This window comes from Dromaius novaehollandiae, chromosome 4 (genome assembly GCF_036370855.1).
Source record: "Dromaius novaehollandiae isolate bDroNov1 chromosome 4, bDroNov1.hap1, whole genome shotgun sequence".
NCBI classification, from domain to species: Eukaryota; Metazoa; Chordata; class Aves; order Casuariiformes; family Dromaiidae; genus Dromaius; species Dromaius novaehollandiae.
In genome coordinates, this window is record NC_088101.1 from 15,787,773 (window position 1) to 15,813,328 (window position 25,556).

Here is a 25,556-nt window from a genome sequence, read left to right on the forward strand (position 1 = left end):
TGTAGAATTTACAGGCTTTTCCAATGAATTCCAAAAATGAAGCCAGTAATGTTTGTACGTGGTGCTAAGCCATGAGCAGCTGGTTGGTCTGTTTCTCTGTACCCAAAATAAACATCTACCATCATGTAAGAATGCAGGCAAATTATATTTTTAGACAAGCTAAATTACAGATATTATTTAGTAAATTCAGATTAAAAGGCATTTAATCCTAGAGTGTAGCAGCCCGAGAAATATGATAGGACCAGTGCAAAGCATGTATTGGCTGAACTCCTTTTTCTGCATTGCCTTTTTGCAGTCCTTTCTCAGTACTGTGGTATGCCCATCCAATGGTGTTTTCCTCAATCTTCTTAAAATGGGATTATTAACCTGGTGGAAAATCACTGCTGTTTCATTATCAATGAGTACTATAAGTTTTAATTAAAACTAGTGGAATTCCTTTCGCCAAAGTCCCACTGGAAAAGATGGGCTGGAGCAGCCAGCATGCTAAAATTATGTTAGCTATTATTTCTCCAATTAGTGTATCACTGGAAGTGAGGTAAAAGTATTGCTAGAGCTGTACTACTTTTTAAAGGTTTTTCATTAATGTAGAAGCCTTCCTTGAACTCTCCTAAAGCAATACGTATTCCCCCAAACCCTGGATGCTGTCATCCATTGCACATTGGTATTTAAAATTGCAAGCTGATATCCCTAATTGCTTCATTTGCAATTTAAAGATGAATCTGTGCGCCAGCCCTTCTCTGACTTTCCATCCCATTGATTCCAGAAGGTGTTCTGTTTATTTCATATGTTCCTGTTTAAAGCTGCGTGAGAAGAATGACTGGCAAAATTACATGGGCAATGAGGAAATGAGTCCTCTCTTCTTTTTCAGCTTGGCTGCTGGAATCCTGTCACCGGCCTGAACGGGTCACTGACAGACAGGAAGCTGGAGAATAACATGCGAGGAGTGGTTCTGCGTGTGGTGACTGTGCTGGTAAGCAGAGATGCACTGGGAGAGATGTATTTTCTCCCTCTTGCCTCGTCCTCTTGTCTAAGGGTAATTGGAAAGGATTTTCATTAAGTACATCGTATTGCCAAGGACTAAGACGTAGTCAACGTTCAAGTGTCAAATTCCTGCTTGTCAATACGAGAGCAATGGAGTAATTTCCACAGAATAAAATCATTTATCAATAAAGTTCATTTCAGGGTGTGAGTTAAACACATTAAAACCTGTTTCTTCCTCAGGCACATGCTAAATTAGATAATACAACCATAGGAACTGAAAAGGGCAACTTCAAGTGCCCTGTTAGCTGAAGTTCCCTAGCTGAGACTCTGAATGATGCATAAGATGTAGCTGCCTTCCAATTACTTTGCCAAATTGAGTGCAGCCTGACACAAATTGCTGCACTCAGAAAATATTCTAGATAAGCTTAGGGTGAGTACTGTTAGTTCAGTAAAATATCTACTGTCCACTCTTAGTTATTCCAACCAGTTTCTTCCCCCTTGCGTTAAGTGGCTGCTGCAAAGGGGCTTGTATAAAGCAAAAAAGGCAGCGTGTGTCAGAACAGGGTCACATTTTGTGATAGGCCAGTGTATTCCCTGTCGTAAACTTTCCCTTTCTTTTGGCTGCTTGAGCGTAGATTGTTGTGAGGGGGAGAAAGATAAAAGGGGAGAGAGGGAAGCGCATGGGAGGTGCAAGCCTCTCTGGATCTACGCCCAAACACAGAGGTGACCCAGGGTTGCAGATCTGTAAAGGCTATGTTGAGCGACTTCTCTAGTTTTAATAGCTACTTGTGTCTTTTCTTATTCGTTCTTCGTTTGATGGCCTGATCACTTGCTTATAAAGTGAAAGTCAAGAGCGGGGTCCATAGTTTGCCTTGCTGGTGTTGCATGGCAAAGGATAAGGCTCAGGTAGGGATGGAAAGTGAAATCACTAGAGTGCATGTCAGTGCTACTGATGGAACAGTATGGTACCTCTCTAATTATTTTGTGTGTCTTCAAAAGCTGTTATCTGTAAACTGTCCAAGTCTGTTCCACCTCTTAGCACACTAGAGGACTTCCGCCAAAATTCCTTAAAAAAACACCACAAAACAACAACAATAGAATAAGAAGAATGAAAGCGTATAAAAAGACAAAGCAATATTTTTTCATACTTTGATGTTAATTGTGTGTTCATTGAAATAGCATCAAAGTGGCTGTATCTGGTCTTTGCGCTTTGCCTGATACACATTTTAATTGTTTCAATATAACTTTCTGGTGACAGAAATGTTCTGGGAATGTCATCTAGCAAAATCAATTCAAATTAGTGTCTTGGATTCTTCTTCTTCTTCCCCTCTCCCCCCACTCTGTTTCTCTAATTTTATATCTCGTTATCATTTTAGTTAGCTTGCCAGACAGTATTCTTGTTTCAAGTCATTATATTATAAATATTTAGTAGCTTACAAATGTACAAAAAAAGTAATTAATTATGCTGATAGGATTCTATACTAATAATAAAAACAAAAGCCTGGCATTTAAAGTTCAGTACACATCACGTTGCGGTTCAAGTCTCCTTGCTTCAATGCTGGCTGACATGAGCATACAGAGGCAATTTGTGTTTTGGTTTTGTTGCCAGTTCTAAAGCACAACCCTACAACTTCTGAAAACCACAGTTATAAAATTCACTATTTATCATTTTGCTAACTGCTTGTTGTTTTATGTATAATGTGCAGAGAAGGCAGTACATGAGGAAGATGCAAATGATTTATACTGACTTTATAACATAAACCATAAATCATAGAGCTTTTGCATGGTTGGTCAGTGCGATCTCTGATTCTAGATAAAACTGTTTGTGAACCACATTACAAACTAAGGTTCATTTTGTTTTATGCACCAAAGATCAGAGGCAAGGATTTGGTAAGCTTTTGCAAGCCTAAAGTGAGGAAGCAAATACTTAAAATCATGAACCAGAAATGATATTTTTCACTAGCAGTTCACTTGACTGCATGAAAACATGAGTACTTTCATCCAAATGCCAGAAATCTGGGGGACAGACTATCATTTTTCCCACATCTGCAAACTCTAACGTGCGAGAGTGAAAGGCAGACAGACCCTGGCAGGAAATCAAGCACCTAACTAAAAGCCTGAAGGGAAGTTGGGCAGTGCAGATGCCAGAAATGCAAAACTGCTCATTTCTAACCTCCTCCAGTTTAGCTAGCTGTACTTTGGATAGCCACAGATTTTGTTGCCATTTCTGTTGGTGATGCAGCATCATTTAGGGCGCTTACCCTGTAGCGATTTCTCTTACTACTCTTGCATTAGTAAGGGTTATTGAGGATATGCTGGGTTCTAAATCTTAATTTAGTCTGAGAATTAAAAATGTGCCTGTCATTAGCATAGTTTGACCTCAAATCAATATCTTGCTTTAGGATAAATGCATGTGGTCTTTCCTTTTTACCAGTTGCAGCTTGATTCATATCTTTATTCACATGGCTTATTACAATGGTAAAACAATGTTCCTTTCTGGGTAAATGAATGAGTAAATGTGTACAATATTCAGATTTGAATAAAAGCATACCTGGGATGCCAGAACACTAGAAATGAAGGAAAGTCTTACAAAGAATATATTAATACTTGTTTTCTCTCATTTTAAAGTTAGGGATTTAATCCCACTATTAGCTATTATTCAATTTGTTCAATTTTATTAGAAAAACTTGATCAGAAAAGATACCGATTAGAACTAAATTAAGCCCTATTTATTCTGCAAATATTATCAAAGGCAAATTGCTGTTAAAATGAAGCCTTTAATTTTGTGAAATAGAAAAAATCAAGTTACAGTTTGGGGCAAAATCTAGTCTCTGAAATCAGTGGAACTCTTTTAAGTAAAACAAGGACATACTAATGTATAGAAATGCAGTACTCCTCTGGTGTTATATCTGCTGTTTAGGACAGGAATGGAGATTTGTATTTAATGTGTGATCCAAATGAGTTTCGTCTTCAGTGTCAGAGCAGGAGTGATTTCATATTTCTGTTAAAAGTAAAAGGATTTGTTATTGACAATAAATTATTATTTATTATTATTAATTCTGCAAGTTTCCAACAGTATGGTCTTGATCCAGGAAAAAAAGGAGACATGTTAAAATTAAAAAAAAGAACTTTGAATATGAATAGTTGTTCTTTTTCACTGTGATTTGAGAAGTTGCTTGCTGTTAGCGCTTCTAACCTCTTGTCTCTCTCTGGGTAGCAGCCCTTCTCCTCTTCCAATTTCATTTTTTTTATGCCTTCAGGTTAAAAGGGATCGGTTCTAAAATTGCTGTAGAACTTGAGAGGATGGCAAATTGCAACACCTGCGTTACACTGCATTGTACCTATTACCACATGAAATATTTTGCAGTCTGAAAATGATAAATGATTAAGACTAATTTCCCAAAAGCAGTCCTTCAAAAAGCTAGTACTAAACAATTCGCGTCAGCTGCATCCATGTATTAATCCCTTCCCCTAGATAAAGTTGATAATTATGGACTATATGTCTGCAGATACAAAATAACTTTTTGTCTAATGTCCCCAAACTGGAACTCTCTGATTTCATTTGGCAACAAATGCTGGCTCCTCTAAAGTTAATGGGAATTCTCTCCTTTGCCTGAATAGAATAACATACCATTCTTTGCGTTTTATTATTGAGGGAACTATAATAATGCCTTTATGCATGTAATTCAGTTTTTTAATCTGATCTGGTTTAGTATAGTACCATTCTTTCTACACTTCTCAGAAAGGTTTATTTTGTCTTAAATATCACTTGTCTCTGCCTTGGACTGCTTCCCTACATGCAGCCAAAGTCCGAGCTTCATGTTTGACAAGCTACTTCTACATTCAAGTGAATTGCTGGTGAATTCTGAAAACGTATTCCGAGGTTCTGAAATACAGCTCAGTCGACGGTCAGCGTAATAACTCCAAACAAATTCAGTGTGTCTTGAATGAACAATGGTCCAAGCATAAATTTAGTTGGATATCCATTTGTGCTATTTCACTTTATCCCCCTCGTTTTCAACTGCTCAGTTTTATTGAAAGGCGGCTAGAATACAGCAGATAGTCTCACAATATCATTTTTAGAGGCAGTGGCAATTAATAAATTATTTTTATGAGTGGTAAGCCATCAGAAATTGAATGAGATTTGGCCTGTTTGACAATGAATAGGCAGCAGGTATTTGCAAAATCATCTTTCTAAAAAAGCCCCTGTTGTTTGAAAAAAGGGAGAAAAAAGTTTGAAGTTCCCTGTTTCAAAGAATTAATGCCTTGCTGAAAAGTACAGAGCTTTTTCTGAGAGTAAATGACATTGTAACTTCCTAACGGTGTGAAATATAGGTGTGACTTTTCATGAGGTGCATGTATTTGCAAGTGGTGGCATGTATTTTCACATCTGGATTGATCAGAAAATGGAGGCAGGATGAAGGAGAGAAAAGTAATAGCAAGTGATGCTGAATTATGCTTTGTGATACATACAAAGGTGTGCTGTTTTTCCTAGTTATTACTAGCATTACCTGCACAGAAGCGGGTGGACCACGGGCATTGGGGTAACCCTTGGACCCAGGTGGGCGCTGTGGGAAACGGTATCCTGAGAGAGCTTGCAGCAGGGTGGAGAAGCGTGGCAAAAAAAGGAGTAACTGGCACCAAGGAAAACGTTATTGCATGTGAAATAGTTTAATTCTTGATGGTTAGCATTAAATGCATGAGCATGCGTTGTAGAGATGAAGAAAGAAACCTACCTTAAAGCAGGCGGTACCTTTAGGGAGGACAAAAGCTGGCAGCTGGTCTGCACTTGCAGTCCCTTTTTCTGCAGGACTTACCACTCGGATAGAGAAAAGATGAAAAGTAAGATATGAAGCTAAGTCCTGGTTTTAGAAGCTGAGACTATCGTTGAGATTTGACCTCCAACACTGGTTTAAACAACGTAACAAAAGTTCTTTCCAAGCTGGAGCAGGTTTCAAAATGGTAAGAAAAATGAAAGGCATAAAAGAGATGAGGAGAGACAGTGTTTAAGCATACTCAGAGGAACAAACAGTGAGCAGTGATGAAAAGGATGAAAAAATGACAGGACAAAAGCAGCAGTGAATGACTGTAAAATAAAGAGCAACTGCAGCAAGGGCTACATGCTGGATACCTCGAGAAATACCAAATAAATATTTTATAGCAGCGTAAAATCGTTAGAGTCTGAAGGCTAATGACCCCTCCATTTCCTCCTGTTCTGCTCCCGCAACAGCTGAACTCTTGTCTTTGTTTTTTGCTGGGGCTTTTTGTCCTTACTTTTCCTCATGTAGTCCTGATCCCTTTTCCCACATTCACAGCTGAGTGCTTTGCACTTGCATGCGTCTTTGTTCGTTCTGTCAGGCTGCACTTTCTACACAGCAGTGCCTAAAATCGTTTGCAAAACCTTTAGGGCATGTATTATACCAAATTACATGTTGCTGTGTGTATAAACTTATTGGCGTATTGGACAATCATGCACTGTAGTGAATTTCCTGTAGAAGTGCCATAGGAGGTTGTAAAGTAAGAACCATTACTTGATCATCTTCAGTACTTGTAATATTTGTTTTAAGCAAACATATTTTACCCATTTACCCATAAGGGGTAGATCCTTCTCTGGTGACCATTTATGCATCTGACCTTCAGTGGCAGAAAAGCTGTGAATTATGTTATTCAGCCTGTCTAGTGCCAGTTATAAAGTCACTATATAGGGTAATTCAGTAATGTATTTGGTATATACTATATGTTGTAGGTAGAGTATTTCAAAATATCTAAAGTTTGAAGTTTAAAATATTTCACTGCTGGTTGTGAAAAATGTGTAATTCCCTAGGCAGCAACAAATCCCTGTGCCTTTTGTTTTCTCTTCCTCTCTGCAGTCCATGTCCACCTTTGAAAGTGATTTGGAAAGCAAGGATCTTTTATAGACAAACACATCAAGAAAAACGTTCATTGAAATGGTGATAAATTATAGAAACAGTAGAAGATGTGTTCATTTCATTGGCAAATGAATGAAATAATCAGGAGCACTGATGCATGGCAGAATAGGCTTACTATTTACTATTTTTCATAGTTACCCTAGTCGTTGGCATGAAAGCTGTCATGTGGTATGGGATACATAAGATGAGATTGTCTTTGTGCGGGAGCATGGAAAAGCCAGTTGATGTTGGAACGTCTTTTGCAGGGCTCATTTTCCAATGCAGAAACTTGACCTGGGATTTCAGGGCATGATTCTGGATGGGCATTTATTGAAACTGAAATTCTGAGATTAAAAAATTTGTTATTCTCTTTTCCAGGTTTAAATAATATTTTGCTCACTTCTAATTTAAGATTTTTAAAAGGCTCAAGATAATTGCTGCCAATATGAACTGCTTTTTACTCTCTTAAAAAGTTATTGTATCTTTAAATTTAAGAATGGAACCAATTGCTCTTTGGCTGGTTAGAAGTTTTCTTAATTTTTTTTTAAGAAAAATCAAACTATTAATAGTTATAGCAAATGTTTTCAATTACAAGATTAGCTCGTAGTCTCAGATTTCGCATTGCCCACTACACTTACTAATGCTAAGAATAATTAAATGTTCACCTCTACTTTGTCAGAGGTTTTTAAAAATAGGTAGGTTAACATTTGTCTGTGTTAGTCTGGGTCTGTTATTTAAGCCTGAACAAGATGTTGTCTGTAGAAAAGGAGAGTAGTTGGAAGAGCTGGAAGCAAGCGGTTTCATTCACTGCTTGACAGTATCCTCGGCATTAAAATTATCCAGGCATGCATCCTCACCCTTATGACATAGAGTGGTATTACTGAAATCAAAGGACACAGTAACATGCAGAGAGATTTACAGACTGAGGGAGGGGATTTGCAGAAGCAGTTTTGGTTGACCTAACTCTGGCCCATAGAGGAATGGAAGTTTTATCAGATGCTTTAGTGAGAATTTAGATAGTTTAGATATCTAGATATTTTTAAATGTATACTGTGCAGCGGTTGTAGGAGTTGTGTTATCTCTATACTTTGTGCAGTGCATTTTATGCTGCTTCATTTGATGAATGTACTTGTTAAGAATGATTTAATTTAAAAAAAACAGGCACTATCAGTGCAGTTCTAAGGACGGTGATGATGATATCTTATGCTCTTCACAAATACACTTTAATTTCAAAAAATAAGACAAGGAAATCAGATTTAAGGTGAGCCAGATATTCTTAGAAAGCAAGGTGGATAGCACTGGGAAATTTTAGCTCCACATTAAGAAAGTTTTTTTTCCCCTGCACTGCCCAGGTTTTAGCTTATGCTCTCATAAAAATAGAAACTTAAAGGCCAGAAGTTGGTAGTAATCACATTATGTGGTGGTTATAATTATTATTAGCAGTCAAGAGAAGAGTAATGTGTGTCCCCCCTCTTCACCTTTCTCTGTACTTGCCCTGCACAGCAGATTGTGCCCACCATCTTTTCTAGTTTGTGCTCCCATTCAACGTTTCAGAAACTATTGACATATAAAACTTACTCCTACTCTCTGATGTCTTCCAGTGCTGACTGTAATCACATCACAGCTTTCTGCAGGGGTGCAAACTTCCAAATTGCCTATTGGTGCCGTACACTGACTTAAGCCAAGCCTTTCTATATATACTGTGCTAGTCAGCTGGGATGCTGGTCCCTTCTAGTCCGCCACAGCCTTTGCCCTGCTGTTTTATTGGCCATATTTCTGCACTAATTTTGCCCTCCATATGTGCAGGCCATGACTACATGCAGAATCCATGTATATAAAACACTTGGTGCAGAATCTGTGTATTTAATACAGTTGGGTGCTTAATGAAAAATCTGAGTCTAACATAATTGCAGAGAAACTGGCAGCATTAAGGCAAAAGGACGGAGAGAAGAGGTGGGATTTGTGCATTTCTTTGTCAGTCTCCTCCAGAAGGATGACCCACAGAGGTGGGATAAAATCAGATTCCGGTAGTGCCTCCTCCTCTCAGCCCTCTGCCTGGCTTCTCTTCTGAGGGCTGCCCCCCCTGTTACAGACTGCTAGGAATAAAATGGGCACAGGAGCCATTTCAGCTGTTTCCCTGCAATCGGTCACTGGTCATAACTCAGCGCTGCAATTAGCAGGCACGCGCACCCGTCGGTGACGGCGTGTGCCTTGATGAGGTATTCTTTGCTTTGCCAGATTTCAGTTTGGTGTAGTCTCCTCCCCATAATCCTCCCCTTCCCTTCTTTGCTCATTTTCCCCTTTCTGCAAGCATTTGCTTATGTATTTGGTTTTTCTGTTTGATTGCTTCTTGAGTTTTCTCAAGTGGTGCTGTGCTCCAACGAGATTTCCCCCAAATATTAATAATTATAATGGTAATTATTGTAACAGAAAATAATCTCTCTCGTTAGACGCGCAGAGCCTGTCTTCAATTCCTCTTTCTCCTCTCACCGCTGTGCAAAGGCCAAATTGAAATTGATACTGACGGGGCATAGGTTATGTTTCATAGCTGTTTTATGTTCCTGTGAGCTACCTACCTTATATTAAAATAGGTAGGTCAGGAACCTTCAAGTTATTCACACCACACGTGCCTACTGTGATCCATTTGTTTTACAAGCTTTAATCTCAGAGCCTGCTGGGGATCCCAGCTCCTTTTGGTTTCAATTAATATTTTAAATTCGTTTGCCTGAAGTGGTAGGTGCTGTATAATAGCTGAGTGAGTATCTAGCAATTTAAAACTTTTGGGACCTAGCTGGGGCCACAGTTTTAAGGCAAGGTGGGTGCAAGGCAAAACCTGGTAGGACTAATCTAACTCATCTGTATGTCATGGGCCAGCTCTGAGGACTCCTCAGCTCTTGTGTTATTACTGACCCTTCATCCATCCGCTCTGCGGGCATATTTGCATTCCAGGCAATTCACAGAGCTCCAGGAGCACACCGAAAACGTAGCTTTTGAGCAGAAAGAGCTCCTTAGACTGATAATAATTACTCTTCTACACTATGCAAGATAGAAAAGGAGGTGGACTGCATGACAATGCAACACCATGAAGTGTTATGTGAATTTTTTATAAATGGGAGCTCCAGCATGGCTGTGGAAGAAGTATAACATGTCTTTCCACCAGGTTAATACACCTATACTACGCTTTTGCCAATTCCGATATCTGAGCTAGCTACATTAAAGCTAGCACTGAGCTGTTTTGGCATAGTCTAAAACACTCTAATCGATTCCAGTCTCGATCCATATTCCTATCATATAACTATAATGGTTCAGAAAGAGCTATTAGGTGCATTAAGTTATTGTGAATTAAAATCAATACACAAAGCTTGGCTGCATTCTAATAGACCGCTGGCATGGATTGCTTTGAAAGAAGCCTTAGTCTCATTGCAGGAGGATAGGAGATAGGTTTTGTTCTGTCTTACTCTGCTTGTTTGTTAGTTCTAAATAGCACTGGTCCAAACAGCCCAATAAGTCCAGAAGCAACAGCTTGATCTTCTGTTTCTGGAAAAAATATTGGTTAAAGCACTGTTTGTTCACCTGCCTAACTTTAAGCACAAGCATGTGTCCTATTGAAGCTGATAACAAAATTTTCATTAAAAAGAGAGAGACTAAGCACATGCGTAAAGACAGTAGCAAATAAGGGCCAAATGTAAAACCCCTTTCCCTTCTTATCGTCTTCAGCTTCTAGGACGTCGACTCTCTCGGCTGTTGGCAAGGGAGTTTTTCTCTTGGCACAACTGACTTTCTAATCGCTCTCTTTGAAAAACAGGGAGTCCTACAACACCAGCTTTGTATGCAAATATTATTACACAGCCCTTTGGCACAATAGGATATTGAATGAGTAGTATTTTAATTATCCAAGGTTTTTGTAGGTTTGAACCTACATCATTGTTTTAATATTGTTAACAGGTGGGGATTGTATTACGTTTTGCAGCAGGCTTTATAACCATTGCTAGTGGGAGAATTACTGTAATGAGAAAGGTAAATGTTTCAATTAAATTTTGATCATTGATTCTAACATAAAATAATGTACATTGCTGTTCAATTAAAAATAACAAGCTGCTGGGCTGTTCCTAGCCAGATATAATCCTCAAAGCAGTGGTCAGTAAAACACTTGAGGAAATTAATTATCTGGGGCTGGATATTTCACTGAAATCTTTGGGGGAAAGAAGTTCAAAATGGCTAACATGTAAAAGTGGGAGCTTAATTTTTTTGAGAGTCAAGAAAAAGGTGATTTTGCTTAGTAGCAAGCACAGTAGCATCCTGTGCTTGAAAATGTTTTGGTCATGGTTTATGAGTCGTCTTAGTGCTTCTCATCGCTTATAATGGCTGTGCTTGGTCATCCAGCAGCCATCGGAAGCGGGGGGGAAAGATCCCATAATGAGAGCGAATTTTGCATTTGGGAGCAATTTCTTAGTATTTGCAAATGATGGAAGTTTTAAAGTATCACAGTGAATGTTTTCTTCATGTGGCTGCTGCGGCGCTGCTTGGTCTGCGTGAATCATTTCGTGCGCCTGTGCCCTGTTTTTACAGCCGGTGCCGAGTACAGATTGACGGTCTCACCCACAAATGAGCTTCGTTTCTTGTTTCAGTTTTTTCCTCTCTCTTTCCACCTCCACCAGAGAAGAAGGGAAGATTTAGGTTCCTAAATAGAGTTGCATCTAGTGAATGCATGGAGTCAGTATTAAAATGGTAATCCTAGCGCACTCAAAAAATTCTGACGAGTAGACGCAGAGGTGGTTTTCATATGTTTTTTGAATTGTAATCACCCATTTCATTACCAGATTTCAGAACGCTCTTCCCAACACAGAAGCAGCACATCAGGCCATCCATCTGCAGTTTTAGAGTCAAGCCCCGATGTGTGTTGTAAATCCCGACAGAGATCAGTTTCTCTGATCTCAAAAGCCAGTAACTTTTTCCTCACTTACTAATTCCTGCATAGCCTCCTTGCTGGGAAGTTGTTTTCCCTTAGGTAAGGGGGAGAGGGGATTCAGCTAAGCTGGAGAATAATCCCAAACATTTTATTTTACTTTTGCTTTTCTGTTTAGAAAATATTTCACATTTGTGAACTATTTTAGCTTTTTTAGCTCCTTTTTTCAGCAGAACAAGCGTAACAGTCTCAAGAGTGAGTGAAACAGAGCAGGGTATCGCGGCTCCATACAGTTTCTTTCCTGAAATAAGCCTCAGCTTAAAGCCACAGAATCCACCCTTGTCATTGCAGAGAAAATCTTTGTTCATTCCCGTGATCTCTTGAAGACGTGGTGTGCAGCTCACATCATTAGCAGCTGGGCTGGGACCACCAGGTCACTGTGAACAGGCCACTGAATGCAGCCTGTCCTTCCTGGTGCATGTTTAGTGAGATTGCCCTGATGAAGATTTGAATGATGCTTTTCTTATTCTTTCAAGAGAGTTTTCTGTAATTTATCCAAAAAGGAAAATCATCCAAAAATACCAGAACCTCCTAATCTTAATTTTCTTAGAAAAGCTAAAAAGAAGAAAGGAAAAAAAAAAAAAAAACACTATTGAAGAGTGGACTCTTAAAGTCATTAGTCTTCTGGATACAAAAAATCATCCTGAATAGAGACTCTGGGTTTAGGAAAGTGTTTTTCTCCCTCCCTAGGTAACTAGTCCCTGAAGGTTTCACAAGCAATCCTTCTCTCTCCCTCACTCCTCGAAGGACTGAATTTATCACTTGACTTTATCACCACTCTCAGTAGCGCAGTCAGAAACCATTGGTTCTCTCAGATTGCCTAATCGTTAACATAATCAACTTTAAGTTGGAGTCATTGTTCTTTTCTGATGTTTAGCTTGAGTATTGTTCCTTCTGTTTCAAACCTAAAGATCTTCTCTGCCCAAAAACTTGTCTACTTTTTGTTTAATTTTATTAGTTGGCCTTACAAATGATATAAAAGGATTGCTTCATATGTTCAAACCTACAACACCACTGTATTTTGTACTTTTGATCCTAGATTCTTGAAGCACTTAAAAACCTTGTGTTTCTTCCTTTTATTTATGACAAAATGTCGGTCCTGAATAGGTGAAGGTGCTGGCTATTTATCTTGTTGGAAAAAGCAATAAAAAATAAAATGCAGCATTTTTTGCCACCAACCTTAAATCTAGACTACTCCAAGCTCTATATTATCATCACTCGATTTCCACTGGTATGGGTGAAAATAAGTAAATCCTCTATCCTTACTTCCTACTTGTCCAAGTGAGTTTTGAATAACTCCAAGGGTGGTGATCGTACGGTCTCTCAGAGAAGAATCTGCTTATATAGGCTGAATTACCACCTGCAGGATTTTCTTCGATTTTTTTCATAGTCTAGCGGAAGCTTAAGTACCCAGGTGAAGTTTGTCACCTCCAACCTCATTAGTCAGCTTGTGAGTTTTTGCCACCTACTCTGTACAGGCCTATTTTTCATTCTCATTATTTTTCTGTTGAGTAGGTGAGAAGTGTATTGGCTGTTTCTGTTTTGTATATTTTCTTTTTAAAATCTCTGCTTTCTCAAGGATGGAGGTAATGATTTTTCACATCAATATTGTAGGGATATTTATCTCTTTCCTCTGGGAGCTCCCAAAACACCTTCCCAGTATACATAAAGACAACTGGCATAGTTTCAGCCTGCAGCATTTGTGGGGGAAAAAAATCAAGACAAATATTTTTGTCCTCTTTCAATGCCTTCTGAGAATTGTAAACAATTACAAGAAATGTAGGGATGGATTTGTTTTGCTTTATTTTGTTTGGAGTATGTTTAAATATTTTGCTGTTCCACATTCAACAGAAATTGAGACGTGTTAACTGCTTTGCATATATCTATTTGACCATTTATGTTTTCTTCGCCATAAGCACACTGGACATTGTTTTTTGGTAAATCTCTACACAGCAAAGCATATTACATAGCTTAGTAAAAGACTGAAATTAGCTGTGGAAAACTGTGCATTTTAAATCAGTTCTGCAATTAGCAGTTGCTTTTTAACTAAATAAAAATGTGGTTTCTGTGCAGCTATTTTCTAATAACTCAGAAGTGATAAGAATAAATCCTTTCTCATATGAAAATTATCAGCCTCTGAAACACCCTTCCTACAAACACATCTTTGGAATTTTGTGCGCAATACGCTTAGATTGAGAAATTACAAACTTTTTGCAGAAACATTTATTTATTCCAGTAGTTTGGGTTTATATGTAGGGAATCTATCATCCAAATGATCAGCAAATGTGAATTCACGGGGTGTTTTCATTTAGGAGAGATTTTTGTTAACTAAGTCTCAATTCTTTCAGTGTTCTTGGAAACCAGTCACTGGAAAATGACTTAAAAAGTTCATTGCTGTCCTCCATTTTATTCCTTTTGGCTGATGTTGCATAATTTGGAAGAAAAAGACCTGTTGGACAACTGGGAAATAGTATCTTGATGGACAGTCAACCTGTCTGTTCTGTTTCTTTTGTTTGGTCGATTTGGTTTGGTTTGGGGGGGGTGGGGGGGGGATTTTTTTTTTCCCCCCTGAAGTCAGAAAAGAACATTTTGCCATTAGAGTCTGGTTACGTGCTTGTTTCTTTGACCTCAGTGTGTGAGTATCCTCAGGAATGTTAACCTGAGCGTTTAAAAAGGAAGCTTACATATTCAGAGTACCTTCCTCCTATTTACATAGAGCAGTATACTAAGAAAATAAAAATATGCTTGAATTTGTGAACAGCATATTTGGCTTGAGAGTCATCGAAAGAACTGAGTAATAGAGTAATAGGAAATATCATTAACACACCAGCTAAAATTACCTCTGGAGACATGATTACAGTTTGGGCCACAAATATTGTAGAAAAGCAACTTTGTTTTCCTATGTATGCTCACAAGTTATGCAGACTGGGAGGAAGCGGTCAGGAAGTGGTTTCGTATGTCCGCAGTAGCCAACACAACTCTCTTCTTGCATCTCCGAATAGACTGTTCCAATAAACTCATAAATTACAGCACCGTGCAAAGGATTTAAGGAAATAAAGGCATAATATTTCCAAAAAATACCTTAGAGCCACAATGCCCTCAGGCTTTTCCTTGGGGATTTGATATTTTTGTTGTACTTAGGTAAATCAGATCTTAGGTAGATCAGATCAGACAAGATTCTCAGAGAAAAGAAGAAAAATTAAAATTGAGCTCTTTCTGTGGCAATTATATTTTTGCGCTCAGAAATATGATCTCATTTAGCTTGTTTTTAAAAAGGGTGAAAGAAATATTTAGAAATTAAATACTCAACAGGAAAGAGGGGAGGTAAAATAAATTAAAAATTAGTCAAAAAATCATCTCTTTCTCAGACTGTTATTAGGTATATTAATATAAAATATAGAAAACACGGATCTTAGGGAAAGTAGAAGAGAAGTGTATTGTCTGTGAAATCTTACCAACCAATTCCAAATTCTGGTGTTTATTTTTATCCTTTATTATGTAAAGTGCATCCTCTTTGGCTTAATATTCACCAGTCATGTTCTTATAGATGAACTTCAGTCACCTAATTGATTCTGCCTAACCTAATCAAATGGATGATCTTAAGACAAAATTAGTTAAAATCAAGTCAACCAGTTTATATTCATATTACAGCAGAAGGACAAGAGAAATGTCATTTTTTCAGGTATGGCTGGTTTAGCCATTTTTTTTCTTTCCTTAAAGCATTAGTTAATAGTTGCATTTGTCAGATAGATACAGTGGTTATACAGTCGGTGGAAAATGGCAGCACTGTAGAATCCCTCATATTTATGGATAGTCATCATGCGAGTGTGTTTGTCATGCCAAAAATAAGTGCAAAAGAAAGCATTATGGAAAAGCATGTAGTATTATAATGTTACAATGGAAGATTTCCATTGTATGTAATGGAAATCTTCTGAAATATGTAGCAAAGAAAATTACTTATAGGAAGTATGAGATGATTCTATTGAAATAAATGCATAACAAAACAACTTGCAATGAAATGCAAGAGACACCGTTAATGTGTTGTTGGAAAGTTTTGAATAAATCATATTTAAATAGCTCTTGCTTTACTTTTGGGGAAAAAAATAGCACATATTTTGCTCAGTGTGATAAATGGTAGTGTTACTAACACGGTTGCCTCCTTTCTCGTCTATTTAGGAAGAGCCATTTGTCATGGTGTCTGAAAATGTTCTGGGAAAACCGAAGAAATATCAGGGCTTCTCAATAGATGTGTTGGAAGCCTTGGCCAATTACCTTGGCTTTAAATATGAAATTTATGTTGCACCAGATCACAAGTATGGAAGTCCTCAGGATGATGGATCATGGAATGGGCTGATAGGAGAACTAGTATTTAAGGTAAGGTTATTAATAACTTAAATCTATGTAATAAAGCTAAATAATACATGGTACAACATATTTGCATCAGCTGATAACTTATGTAATAATTCACTGATAGCATTTTGTTCATTCCATGTGCTGGTGGTGTCTGATAGTGCATCCAGATGCATTGGGCTATAAAGAAAAAGCTGAAAATAGTGCCTTCTGGTAACTATTTAAGAAGTAGGGCTGTCTGTTTTTTACAACCAAAGTACAGTGGTATGAAATCTGAATAGAGTCAAATAATGGGATGCTCAGCATCCTAATTAATCTGGCAAGACCTGACACAAATGAGTTGAAGAGGCTGTTCTAAAGAGGAAAAATTGGTGTTGCCGTAATTAGTGATACATTACATAAATAATTTATAACACTTAGAAAAATGTTGGGGTGATGAATACATGAAGTATATAATCAACAGAAAATGTTTTATTGATATATAATAGAACTTAGATTGAGTAGTATATTCCTTAATTAATAAACCAGTTTAGTCTACTTAATTTTACATTAAATGTTCAATATTGTATCATAAATAAATTAAACCAAATAAATGTGCCATATCTTTCTTTTTTTCCCCACACTTCACATCTTATTATCTGCTTTCAGTTTCTCCCATTGACACTGAAAGAAAGCAGATGGTGTTCTGCTAATGTCTCATTCGTGCTGTGAACTTATGTATTTTATTTGCTCTTAGTTAACCTGTAGAGGCATCTTTTACAGCTGCAGGTACAGCTTTTACAGCTGTAGAGCCTTACATTAATTGCTTTTCCACAAATAACAGCAATACATATTCATGTAAATAGCTTACTGCTCGTTTATGGAAGGTGAATTTAATTGACAATCACAGCAAAGAATAAGGAGCAATGCTGTCAAATATAGGATCTAATCATTAAATACGTGAGCTAAAAGGTGGCCGAGTACTGGATAATAGATCTTCCAGTAAAGAAAAAACTTAGAAAAAAGCCCACCCCAGAGAATGTTTGCCAAATGCTAAACATAGTGACCAAGAAAGGGTGCAGGAATTTAAGATCCCTTACAGTTGAAAATTGTTGTACCCAAGGTTGCAGGTTATAAGCAAATGAAGCAGTGTTTGACATGAAAAATAAAATCAGCGATAAGTTTAACCTGTTCTGCATTCCTGAGCAGCACAAAATATGTTGGAATGAAATACAGCCACCAATGCCATACACACAGCACAGCTTGTACATGTACACTGAAATAACAAACTGCCTTTGCCATGTCCCTACACCCTTGTAAAATTCGAAAGTGCAATGGATCATACAGGGTAAGCTGGAATCATTTAGAAAAGCAAATTTTCTTGCATTTTGTGAAATTTGACAACTAAAAATTCCTTGCCTCATTTTTAGGCTAACACACCACAACTGTCTATTTTTACTCCAATCATTTTTCTCCCCTACTCCCAACAAATGATTCAGGACACTGCATAATGCAGACTGGAAGGGTCCTAATTCTGGATGACTCTGGAGATGGGAGAGGGCCTGCAACATTTTTTACTTCAAGTGAATGATGCATAAGGCAGAAATCCTAGTGAAACCAGATGGTTCACTGGAAAACATATATGTAATTCTTGTCTCCTTACTAGACAGGGACTCTCATAACTCATATAACTTAAGACAGTAACCATTATATCTGAGTAGATGTAGCGAGTGGGTCAGATCTATCGTTCTGCCACCACAACTTTGCTGTAAACAAATTTTAATGGATGTGAAATCTTTCCATGTAATTAGAAAGCACAAAGAGTTAACAAAACTGCATTTGGAATTTAAAAAATGTTTCCCTGATAACATGGCAGCGTATCATTTTTTGGGATGCTTCTTACCCCTTCTGTAATTAACAGTAGAGGTTTATTGTGTCCTTCTCTCCCTTTTCTTCCCTTTCTAAAGGCAAAAAAGAACCTCTGGGCGAGCAGCCAGTGTGTATCTACCCCTTACCAAGTGCAAGCTGTTCTTGAAAGGCCGCTTTCTTATTTACTGTGAACCGAGCTCTGCTCCCAGAGCTCAAATATCCATTTGCTTGGCAACTTCGTAAGGGGAAGCAAAGGAGCAGAGAATAGTTTTAGATTAAAGGTCTAACCTCTTTAAAACACAGTGTTTCCTTGTTTTCCCAGTCAAGGCTTACATGATAGTCTGGCCAACATGCGAAGGAAATTCAGAAGCAGAGGGAGTGCTCTTTGCCTGTTAGCGCGTGAGCCAGGAATGGGTTGGGAACAATGCATTTTTTACGAACGATAAGTCCTAGTCAAGTGTAATGGAAAATAGCTGCCTTCTCTTTCTGAGTGCATCTCGTTGAGGAGGAGGCCTGTGGCCACCACAGAAGATCCACCGTATGAAATGGCAGTTGCTGTAGCAAGCACACAATTTCTGTGTTAAGCAAAGCAAAGCCTGGTATTTTGAAGCCACCTCTCATTCCTTCCGAATCAGACAAGATTCAGCCGTTCCAGTGCTCCCAGGAAAATTTTAAGTGTGCTCTTTCTTTGCCATGGGAGTTAACAGTAGCCCATATCCTCTTTCTGTGTGAATTACACCACTTTTTAGAGCGTACGTTTCACAGGTGCCAACCCAGCAGGCTCCTATGTCATTGTAACGGAGCGTGGGCCTGTCAGGTGCTGCATCTTCGGAGAAATACGAGCTCAAAAGGTGAAGAAGAATGAACTCAAAGAGCAGTTTATGCTGTCTGCACTAGCCAGATTCACCATGCTTTGGGATCTGACGCAGATCCTGGTGTCCATGAGAGCAGTCCTGGGCTGCTCTCCTTTGCAGCAGCCTTGCTCGTGTTGCCGGTGCGGCATGCAAGCCCGGCGGTGCAAAGCGCATTCCCTAGGTCCGCCGCCAGCCTCGCAGACTGAAGCTTATGTCAAGTTTGCGGTGTTCCTGCTTCGAAGACAAGGCATGCCTGTCCCCGTTGGTTGCTAAAATGGGAACCGGAATCAGCTAGCTGTGTTTCCAGAATCGAAGCAGCTTGTCTTTAGTTAGTTTTCCTTCCCTCCCCTTCTTTGACTGTCAAGAATTACATTAGGCACACCCATGCTACCTACACCTTCTCCTTTTAAAGTAAACTGAACGTACCTCTGCCAATGTCACTTCTGAGAGGGGAGGGGAGGCTTTCCAGCAAAGCTCAGGACTTCTGTGAGATCATCACTTTCTTCCAAAAACCAGCTGCATTTCCCACATCTCACTGTGCTACCTCAGGTGGCATGATTTTTTCCAATTAAAAGCTGCCAAGAAGCATGTTACTTAGAAACAACTGCCAGATTCCACTTTGGTCAGTGAGAAAAGGAAAGCTAAATGCACATATAAACATTTCTAAGAGAAATTGCAAAGTAGAAGGCTCTTGAAAGGCTCTGTTTTGATGCATCTTCCTCAGGGGAGTAGCATAGCGAAAAAGACAGGAAGCATACAGGGAGGGGAAAAAAAGAGAAAATAAGAGGTGAGGAAAGGAAGAGTTATTTGGATGCATGCAAGTTAACTTGAGCAAAAGTATCTCTGTGATTAGTTTTTGCATGTCCATATTAATAACTGCATAGCATGTGGGACTGTGGTTCATTGCTTTCAGCATTCGGTGAAACTTGATTTAGCAGTGAAAATGGATAAAATGAAAGGTCTCTTAGGAGAAATTTATAGGAAAACAGATGAATCTACAATTCTTGGTCATGACCACAGGACTCATCGTAAGATTGCTTTACATCATGTGTACAAGATGTGCTTAATCAATAATATAGGGGCATTTTGGCATTTAGGAGATTTCTACACGTTGCTGCTTAGCTGATTCTGTGATGGGGGTAGGACCTATTTGGACATTTATTTCATATTTTTGGAGTCTGGTAACGTACAATGATCTTGGGAGACTTGCTGTTAGCTAATGCAACTTCATAAGCTGGTCATGTAAAGAAAAATAATGCCCTGTATTTTTTTTCAGCTGATCAGTTCCAGGATTCACAGTTTCATTCATCAGAAATTTGTGTAACAAATATCTATGGTGATGATAGCTGGTTGATTTTGGCACTGTGAAAGCTTAGTAAGTGGAGAGTTTTACATGTTTATAATTCAAATTGGCAGCTTTACATCTAAATATTGACATAACTGTATGCATTTGCCTTTCTGTCTCAGAAGCACTAAGCGATCCTTGACTTCTTCAAACTGATGTCTTCTCTGACTCTGCCTGTCATTAACATGTCAAACTCTTAATTTTTTCATCTTCCAATTGTGATACAAGTTGACAGCCTCCGTACGTAATTAAGAACACTCACCTTCCCTCGATCAACTAGTAAGTTAAGCCTAGGCCTTTCTGTGGCTCCAGTTCACGACTCCAACACTGCTCCATCCCCAATGCAATCCGTAACATCTGCAGATACTCAGTGCCACTACAAGTTGAACTTTACCATTCCAGTTAATTACTACTTGTTTGGCAAGAGTGTAGGGATTTTACAGCATCCAGGAATGCTGACACCATCTTCTTAATTAAATTCTGGAGCCAATGAAGTCACTGCCAAAGCTTGAGTTGACTTCAAATTTCAATATTACGCATTTCATGGATGATATATTACTGAGTACATGTGACTTAAAAAAGAATCACTGATAGTTGTTCTTCCACTCACACAAAATATTTTTAATGATAAAAGGTGGCTGCAGCTAAAAATGAAGCAACTGCAGTGCAATGCTTTGGCAAATACTGGGGTACCAACTGGCAGTATGTTTCTCTACAGTATTAGTTTTGGCAGTATGATTTAAGGGACCTGGTTTTGCATTAAACAGTTTTTTAGTAATCTGGCATGTCCGATTTTATTTAATAAGGTAAGAATATCCTTAGTAATAGTGCAGTGTATCCTTTATGTAAAAAAAAAAAAAAGAAGCTAAACACAGAAGTACTGAGTAATCAGGACTTACCTCTTACCTTTCTGCTTTTGGCTTTAATACCCCTCTTTTATCACAGGACACAATTATGTCTCAGCTGCTGCTGTAACACGGCAAAGGAAATGGCACGCTTACATTAGGGCAGTGTTGTTCCTCTGTCGTGGCTGGCTGATGACCAGGGTGGACTCATACCGTGGAGAGACTCTTACCCGGGAGCATAAAATAGAAGCAATGTTTCCATAAATACCACATAATGTGCTTTTTCATGCAATGCTCTTCAATGTATTTCTTGGAAAAATATGTTTCTCTGTTAAAAAAAAAAAAAAAAAAAAAAAAAAAAAAGCTGATAGTCAACCAATCCTGCAGTAATCTATTATTTGGTAAATATACCCTTACTATGGCATGTATATTGCTTTTCAATGAAGGATCTTTAAGCACCTTACCAATATAACTTGAGTAGCACCTCACAATAAACTAGTGAGGTAGGGAAATACTTTATTGACATCTTTCGGTAGTTAATAACTTAGTTAAAGTCAAACAGCAAGGGCCAAGTCTACAACTTAGCAGAGCCTGTGGGTCCATGTGTCTTCATTTAACCCTGAGTTCCCATTTCACTTTTAGATATTCACCAAATATACATTCAGAAAAAAACTGTGTTCATTAAATGTAACCTTATTTTCCTGTTTGACAGCTATTAGTATAGAGCATTGCACTTTTACACTTGTAAATGGGCTTTTACGTTTGTAAATTATTTAAGAGATCAGTTTATACTCACAATTTGTGGAAAACATTTTGGACGATGACTCATTTGCAACCTGTTCGCTGCATCCATGCCTTAACTGTTACAAGATATTGTGAGTCACTCAAGTCATTTGTTGTCTAGAAGTTTTGTAATCAGAGAATAGAGATTCAAATGGTTTTCCAAATGCTTCCATGGACAATTCTGATGACGTTTTTACTTGGATGTTAGATTTCTGACTTTGCTGCTGCCCATGGACAAAGGACAGTTTAATCGTCATCCACAAAAGTTAGAAAGGGACATGAAGTGAATTCATGAAGCCACACATTCAGCTCTGTACATCAACACAGCTTCTCTTAAAACACTGTAGGATCTAACTCACAAATTAAAGGTAAAGCTCTAACTCGTGGCTTTTAAACAAATCAATATTTTCAAGCACCATTTTTTTCCAGATCATCAGGCCTCTGGCTGTCTTTGACCATTTTCTCAAGCCAGTGAACTACTAATACAGATAAAGTAACATCATGTAAACCAAATACTAAGTGCGTTGTGATTAAAAATATATCTGCAGCATGGGCTGTAGAGTATTTGACAGATAGTATTAAAAGAACCCAGATGATCTGTAAATTTGGTTCTAATCAGAGTTTCAGCTGCCATACCACGTTACATTTCTAAGGAGGTGGTAATCCCTACCTTCTTTGAACAAAAAGAAAGCAATTCAAGAGAGTTAACAAAATTGACACAGTACTGAGAATTCAAGCATTTGTGCTCTCTCTCTCTCCTTGCCCCCTTCCAAAGGACCACATACTGCTTTAGTCAGAACAGAAGTGGGACTATATCGAACTAGTAGCAGCTTCAACTATTTTAAGTACTCTTTTTCATATTAAAGTATCTAGAATTTATGGTCTTTTTATTCAGGATATGGGCTTTTTTCAACAGTGTTAATGCATCTGCTTTAAATATCCTTTCCTGTTTTCACTGCAGTTCTAATTGTATGTGTGAAAAGTAAAATAGCACCTGCTGTAGTTGCAACTGGTGTCTCTCGAGACCTAATACCCAGATATGCTGTGAAAGAGAATGATTAGATCGAGGAAAGTTATTCTTCTCCTTCTCATCTTAAATGGGTTCTTTAAATTACAAAAAAATGTAGAGGGAGCAAAGCGAGTCCAAGATACCTGCAGGACAGGTTGTCATAGAAAAGAATTGTTTAGCAGGAGAATACAGAGGAATCTAATAGTGACGGAACTATATGGAAAATTTACTATTCTGCACTTAATACTCTGCAGCCAGTGTTGACATTATTCAGAATTTCAAGCCTCTCAAAACCCCCAGGACCACTGAAATGCCCTTTGTTGTGTAGTGGCCCTTTGTCAGGATCCTCATGTCATCAAAATGTTGGATATCATGTGGCTCTGTCAGGAAACTAATTTCGTCTGAGTAGAAATGCTATACACAAGGTCTGCTTTTTGCCACAATAACAATGATGGCTTCAATAAGCCAGGCCAAGAAAAATGACCGTAAGTAGATTTCCTCCAGCTATTTTCTGTATTTGAAGTAGTTTCCCTGTGATTTCTTGAAAAATAATGACTTGGAGAGCTAATGTGCCTCAGTCCAGCCAAGCCAGGTTTGCTCGCAGAAATGTAAGATACATCGTACAGCTATTCTGTTCAACCCTTGGTCACATTTCCAAGTTCACGTCCATCACACTTAAGAGATTGGCCTTGGCATCTCCTTCTCCATGATAAGTTTAGTTGCTATAAGTCAAAGTGGAGCAAAGAACTTTTGTGTAGCCCATGTTAACATGCATTGTTCGCTCTCTCCCTCTTTCCTCAGAGAGCCGACATAGGGATCTCTGCCTTAACTATCACCCCTGATCGGGAGAACGTGGTGGACTTCACAACTCGTTACATGGACTATTCGGTTGGCGTGCTGCTTCGGAAGGCGGAGAAGACAGTGGACATGTTTGCCTGCTTGGCACCATTCGACCTCTCCCTGTGGGCGTGCATAGCTGGCACGGTGCTGCTGGTCGGGCTCCTGGTCTACCTCTTGAACTGGCTCAACCCTCCGCGCCTTCAGATGGGATCCATGACCTCCACCACGCTCTACAACTCCATGTGGTTCGTGTACGGATCCTTTGTGCAGCAAGGTAAGAAGCAAAGGGGGTCTCTGCCTCCCATACGTCATCCCTCTTGCCATAGGTACCTTCCTCTTCCCCACCGCCCTCCCGCAGCCCACGGGGGACTCCAAGCACAGTAGAGCGACGCGTCATCTGATTTCCAAGACTCTAGCATCCAGCAGTCTGCTGTGGGCACCGCGAGAAGTTTGGGAGCGCTGCGTGCTAGCCTGTTTTACTTTGTAAGTGTCTAATTGTAGCAAGATGATTTCTTGCACTGGAAAAGAGTATTTTTGATAATCTGCTGGGGAATTATTCATAGCTAATGTGAGTGCTACGTTCAGAGTCAGACAGAAAATATTGCAATTTGGCTTTTGAGCTAAATTTAGACCAGTCACCAGTGCCGTATGGTCTTACTACATCTGGCATTCTTTCTTCCCTCTTCTGATTTATCTCAATTTTCCTATATAATTTTTAGACTCAGCCAAGCTTCTCTGGCCTTCCTGTGTGCTTTCTCCATCCCCTTTAGCATCTGGTTTAATCCAAGCTATTCCCCAGTTCTGTTATATCCCCAAGTCGTTCACAATCTACCTCTTCTGGCAGAGATTTAACCATGTATCTATCCTGAAGGCATCAAACTACTGACCTTGGCTTGGTATATATCTCTTAATATTCTGATGTACAAATTAGGGTGAAAATGCAAAATGGAATAAGAAAACACAACTTCGTATGAGAATGAAGAAGACTTAGCTAATGACAAATGACAACAAAATAAAACAAATACCTTCTGGCGTTTATGCATATAATCATTCAGCAGTCAATACTGGCACTGCAGAGATGCATGTTTGTAATTTAATGGAGCATCTGCTCTACAAAAAGCCATGGCCACTGCAGCCTGAAAAGTCCAACATAGTTTTTGGATCTTAACATGAGTTCAGATGAAATCCTGTAGATAAAAGTATTGTATTTATGTAGTGCTAGATTTCATAATTTGCAAACTATGTTATTCCCTGTTGGAAACATCAGATGACATCCATAAAAACTAAAGGTACTCATGAAGATCAAGTGTTAAACTCCTAGAAGGGAACAAAACCTAAATTAACACCACCACCCAAAAAAGAATAAAAATCTCAAATGGATAAATTCTAGAAGAGGTGGTGTGTTTTTAAACACATCAACTTAGAGACCTTACTTTTGCAATTACCATTTTCACTGAGCAGGGATGGTCAGTTCAGGAAAGCCGAAAAGAGACAGGGGGCTTTTGTTTGTTTGTTTTTTTTTAAAGAATACAAATACTTCAGAGCCAGCTGAGAGCTATGCGAGTTTTTCGAATGTATGTGAGAGGGTTTTAAAGTTTTCTTTCCGCCCAAAATATTCCCAATGTAACAGTTTAGGGAATCCAACTGTGCAAGAGCAGTTGGTCCATTAGACTTGTTACATCTGTCTGCCTGTTAGATTAAAACTTGTGAATTAGTTTCTTTACTGCATGAATGAGAGGTGATTTTATGTAGGTTATTGCTTGGTATTAGCCTTATCATCCCTGCTGTATTCGCAACATCATTAGTACCTAAAAGCTTTTTAGGAG

General features: G+C 38.6%; 1 protein-coding gene across 1 annotated transcript in view; it reads left to right on the plus strand.

Moving 5' to 3' along the window:
• GRID2 (glutamate ionotropic receptor delta type subunit 2) overlaps positions 1-25,556 on the plus strand; it is a 716,389-nt gene that overhangs the window by 558,743 nt on the left and 132,090 nt on the right. The window contains exons 9-11 of the mRNA XM_064510476.1: positions 869-970; positions 16,033-16,230; positions 23,692-24,004. Of these exons, the coding sequence (XP_064366546.1) occupies positions 869-970; positions 16,033-16,230; positions 23,692-24,004 (613 nt within the window). The remainder of the gene's footprint in view (positions 1-868; positions 971-16,032; positions 16,231-23,691; positions 24,005-25,556) is intronic.